Here is a 5,591-nt window from a genome sequence, read left to right as displayed (position 1 = left end):
TGTTACCAGTGCCTCTTAGACTGGACTTGATGTTGCTCTTGCTACTTGTTCTGCCTACTCCTTCCTCCTCCACTGGGGCTCTGGGCTGGTATTTTCTGCTTCATAATACCTCTCTGCAGTTTCAGAGACATCATAGCATCTTCTGCTCTAAGCTCACTGTTATGCAACTTGACTTCTGTGTTAGGAAACTGAGTGTTTCATATTAGGATTCCTAATCTTGGCTCTACCTGAAATGACACCTGCTATGTCTTCTTCCCTCTGGAACTGGTTTGGTACCCTTAGAGCATGGCTCTCAGAAATGGATGACCTGATTTGGGTACTGACCCTTACCAATAAACCTTGTGCTGTTCCCTTCCCATATAGTCTATGTTGCCCTTTGTCTTTCTGATAAGGGAGCATCATTCTAAAGACACAGGTCTTACTGAGTCCTGAACCATAAATTTGCATGGATTTGTTCTTGTTTTTTTTTACTTTGGCTTTACAAAACAAATAATTTTTCCCCTGCAGGGACTTTCTTCCTGGACTTGAAGAATCCATGAAAAATCTTGTATGTCACCACAAGTGTTCTCTTGTGTAAGCTGTACACACTCAATTTTTTGAATCCTTCTTAATCCATCAAATCCCTCTCAATCAGATCCTTCATAATCTTGAATATCCTCCCATAGATTAACCTGGCACCATTTTCAAGAGTGATTTTGGTGGCTGAGATGAGAATCAAATGTAGAGAGATTGGTTAAGAAGGGACAGAGTTGTAGGTAATTTCACTTAAGGTGAGATAATATATGGATGGTAGTACCTACAAGACTTGGCATACCCTTGTACCTACCATTTTGAGTTCAGGTATTTGACATTATCTTCACTCTTATTCCCTGGGCAGGTTATCCTTTCTCATAAAGTCTTCTACTTATTAATCCATTCTTCCTCTCATGGTTCCACCTATATCATGGGGGGGGGGTCATTTAGGTAATGTTGTATGTTGGTCCTGGTGTTGGCCCTCCCCATCCCTGCCTTCTTTCTCACACACTCTAGATAAGATCATGCTTGCCATCAAATCAGGTAGTCCCCACTCCCTATGGCAGAAAGCTTTACTTTGTTTCTGGATGCAAGGCCTCTCTTGACATGGCACCCTGGAGTATTCAAAATATTCTCTGCTGGGGCTGTTCCCTGGGATCCTAGTAAGAAGAAGAGACCTTGTTGAACGTTTGTCTGAAGAAGAGGCAGAAGTACTAATTGGTGTCTGGGTGGTGGGAGCTTCATTTTGGATCCCTATAGGCAATGCCTGAAAAGATGCCCATTAAATACCCTGTTCTTGGAACTTGACTGGTAGCTTAACTTCTTCTCATCCTTCTGTAGGTTAAACAGTGCAGCTCTTTGGTGAGTAGTGGCTAAGGGTAGGCCCAAGGAAGAGAGATACATACAGGCTTCATCCACAAATTAACTTTTCACCAACCTTCCCAGATCTGGATAATCTGATAGACTGTCTGGGGTGGAAAAGCATGGTCTTGATATCACTGGGAAAAATTGGAAATACCACCAGTACTGATGATGTGTAGATCATCAAAAGTCTATTTGGACCTTTTGTGTTATACAGACACAGGCAAGGGAAGTATCAGGTGTGTGAGAATTACTTACTCCCAAGCAGGCAAACATCTTTCTAGTCCTGGCTCAATGGTAAGCTATTTGTAAGTCTGTTCCTCTTTGAAACCCACAGAGTGAGTCATAGGGAAACATTTATGGAGACACCTCAATCTGTGTCCTAGATTCTTCTGGTTCCAGGACCCCCTCCCTCCCTTAACCTTCCCTTATGGAAGTAAAGGAGCTGAGCTTACTGGGTCATACTTTTCCTTGAGGCACAAGGTTATAATGAGGGACATTTGCTGGGTCCTGAGGGGCATTAGAGGTAATTATTTCTTAAACTGTTCTGAAGATACTGTCATGTTCCACAAGGCTGGCTGAGGCTTAAGGATGGGCAGCTTTGAGGATCATGTGAAGCTGATGCTCAGGTGGTCAGAGCCACATTTCTTGACACCATTCAACCCCTCCTCCCCCACCACCAACGCACACAGCAGTGTTCCCTGGGGGTGCTGAGGGGTTGGGAAGGAAGAGGGAAGCAATATTGGAGATGATATGGTATTTTTGACTATGTGCCTTTGGGTTAGTAACCTAGTCCTGGCTACATAATAGCCACCCATTGGATGAATATATCATCCCTTATCAAATCAAATGCATTGCTTCTGAATCTCTGAAGTTTCTGTTGCTCGTAAGCAGATTCCTCCAAATGTGTTATTTATTTTTTATAATTCAGTGAAAATAATATACTATTTTCAGCTCTTGACAAAGGATTTTCACATATTATATCTCATTGGATTCTCACAATGATCCTGTGAGATCGGTTTTAGTATATTCATTACACATGTGAGGAAACCAAGGCTTGGAAATGGTTAGATGATTTCCTTCAAGTCACAGAGATGACATATGGCAGGAATAGTACCTCAAATCAGGACCTTGACTCCTGGTCCAGAGTTTATTCCAGGACACGAGGACTATTGGTCTACTCTAATCTCCATCTTCCCAGCTCTCATGCCTTCTGCTGAGGTTACACAGTCTCCTTAGTGGTTGTGGTGACTGTATGGGCAATAATCACATAGTTTCTCTTGGAGAGAAAAGCAAAACATTCTTGGCCACTTTAAGCTGTGCTGTTTCTTCTTTCTTGGATTATGCTCCTGGCTGACTTCTCTTCTTTCCCTCATGCTTAGAGACCACTTATTTCTGTCATTGGAATTGTGAGATCAACCTAGCTGCATCTTTTCTGCCTGGAATGTGAATCCCTTATCTTATGATCCTAAGCCCTCTTAGACCCTAGACCTAGATCTCTCTGTTTCCTTGTGTTTTTCTTTCACATGAGAGAATTGTGGCACTGGAGGTATTGAGGGGTGTTGGGAAGACCTGTACTCCCTAAATTGTTCCTTATCTGCCCTGCTATTTGATCCCTTTACTGCACACCCTTGGCCACCCAGCCCTGGATGTTCTTCCTTGGCCGGGCAGCAGTCACTGCTAACACACAGAGAGGGTGATGACTTCCTAGCTAGGGAATCCGGGATCGGTTTGATGTGAGCTCTTGTCTGATTCTGTCACTAAATTGATCTGTGACCCTCGGCCATTTTACTTCATTTTAGACCTCAGTTTTCTAACCTACAAAACAATGGTATTGGGCACAGGATATATTGTGGATCTGAATAATTTTGTATACTTTTTGTGATTACATGAGAAATGGAACTGGAGGGAATGTCTGCCCATTTTTTTCTTCTGTTCTCATTAATTTGGCATGATTTAAAATTCTTTGGCTTTCACCTGACAGTTATTACCAAGAGCTTCTGTTTTTTTACAGATCACCACAAATCTGAACTTTGTGTCTACCTCTGTACACCACTACCTTGAAGGAGAGGGAGATACAGGATTGAGATTCTGGGGAGAGAAACAAGATACACATTTGTGAAATGATTGGAGAATAATTGCAGGAAGAACCTAATCAATTTTGGCATCATCAGGGACCATTTAGTCTGTAACATGGCAGTCAAGTGAAGTTTGGAGGAGTGTGACATCTCCAAACTAAGGGAGTTTCCAGATGTTAGGATTTTTGACAGTTTCAGATAAATGTTAGTGATATGAGACTAAAGGACCATGTGAGGTCAGTGCTGATTAAATCCAGTCCAGAATTCAGAACTTGGGAATGTGAGCATGATGGGAAGGAATTTTTTTTAACATTAGTTTCTGGGCATCTACTTAAATCTGGTTATGTCAAATTGCTCCAGGTCATAGATTTATTAGCATATTCAATTCCGGAACCTGGTTTCTGAACTTCTTGCCCAATGCATTTCCCACGGGACCAAGCTGACTTGCCTCTTCTGTGTTTGAAGATCTTGCAGAAATATTAACTAAACTGAAAATTATTTTTGACTGTTTATTGAGACCTATGGGGGAAGAGTGATGGTGACAGTGTTGTTAGTAGGACCATATATCTGGAGCTCCCGATCTCCACATACACTGAATTTAACCTGCCTCCTTTCTTTGCAGTAGCCCTTCACTCTTCTAAGTGAGATGATCACCATGATTCTTTCCAATAATTCTCATAACTTCCCACATACTTTCTTCTTGGCTGGCATACCAGGACTGACTGCTGCCCACATTTGGATCTCACTTCCCTTTTGCTTCATGTTCTTCCTGGCAGTGACTGGGAATTGTGTTCTGCTTTTTCTTATCTGGACCAAGCGCAGCCTTCATTGGCCCGTGTTTTTCTTTCTTGCCATGCTCTCCTTTGTTGACCTGGTTCTCTCCCTCTCCACTCTGCCTAAGATGCTGACCATCTTCTGGTTTGGTGCTACAGCTATCAGCTCCCACTCCTGTCTTTCCCAGATGTTCTTCATCCATACATTCTCTGCTATGGAGTCAGGAGTGTTGGTGGCCATGGCCATGGACCATTTTGTGGCCATCTGTAACCCACTACATTATGCAACCATTCTTACCCCGGTTGTTGCCAAGATTGGAGGCCAAGTGGTGCTGCGAGGTGTGGGGTTGACCATCTCCTTTCCAAGCTTGGCCCATCGGCTGCCCTACTGTGGCTCTCACACAATTGCCTATACTTACTGTGAGCATATGACAGTAGTAAAGTTGGCCTGTGGGGCCACCACTGTGGATAACCTCTATGCCTTTGCTGTAGCAATCTTTCTTGGTGTGGGTGATGTAGCCTTTATTGTTTATTCCTATGGACAGATTGTGAGGACTGTGATTCATTTTTCTTCACCTGAGGCACTTGCTAAAGCAGGCAGCACATGTACGGCTCATGTCTGTGTCATCCTCTTCTTCTATGGACCAGGCTTTCTTTCTGTGGTCATGCAGTGCTTTGGCCCACCCACAGCCTCTGCTGCTAAGGTCATCCTTGTCAATCTCTACTTGCTCTTTCCCCCTGCACTAGACCCCATTGTCTATGGAGTCAAGACCAAGCAGATCCAGGAGCAGCTGTTTAAAATGTTAAGGCCCAAGCAGATTGAGCCCACCTGAGTGTAGTTCTCATCAGCTGGATCTCAGGGCAACGGTGGTCCTCCCCTCTGGGGTGGGAGCCCCACAGCCCAGGTCATTTACCTGGTAGGGACAGTCAAGAGAAAGCAAATGAAGTTTTCTTGTGTGTTTGGAAGTTGGGAAATCTCTTCTGAGGTCTATATAGTGTTTAGGTATTGGGATGGAAACAGAAGTGCTGGGGTATCTCAAGCAAGTAATTTTTTTGAATACATCTTTCTTCTAAGAGTTTATGATTTACTTGTGTTGATGAGATAAATGCATCAAGGAATTAAGAAACAATGAGGACATCTGTGGACCTGGAACAAGTGACTTAGAAGATCAGGGAAAGATGAACTGAGTGCCTATTTGTACATATGAGAACATGGGCCACTTCCCACCATCATGACACTGACACATAGGCAGTTTGTGGGAGCTGATAGGCCTTCTCTATCAGTAAAACTTCGGCATCATAGAAATAAGGGTGGCAAACTATGGAAGTTCTTTAGAGTTTCAGGTTCATGAGAGAAACTCTTTAA

The 5,591-nt window shown here is 43.2% G+C and overlaps 1 protein-coding gene across 1 annotated transcript; it reads left to right on the top strand.

Moving 5' to 3' along the window:
- The first annotated feature begins 3,629 nt into the window (after positions 1 to 3,629).
- Positions 3,630 to 5,309, top strand: LOC102737478 (olfactory receptor 52K1-like). The gene has a single exon (XM_006732722.2). It carries the CDS (start codon positions 4,099 to 4,101, stop codon positions 5,056 to 5,058), a length of 960 nt encoding a protein of 319 aa, XP_006732785.2. The 5' UTR covers positions 3,630 to 4,098; the 3' UTR covers positions 5,059 to 5,309.
- Positions 5,310 to 5,591: the final 282 nt, after the last annotated feature.

This window comes from Leptonychotes weddellii, unplaced genomic scaffold (assembly GCF_054177405.1).
Source record: "Leptonychotes weddellii isolate Sample4059 unplaced genomic scaffold, ASM5417740v2 HiC_scaffold_9171, whole genome shotgun sequence".
NCBI lineage: Eukaryota > Metazoa > Chordata > Mammalia > Carnivora > Phocidae > Leptonychotes > Leptonychotes weddellii.
The sequence above is the reverse complement of the archived record's forward strand: the minus strand, read 5'-3'. Positions and strand labels throughout refer to the sequence as shown.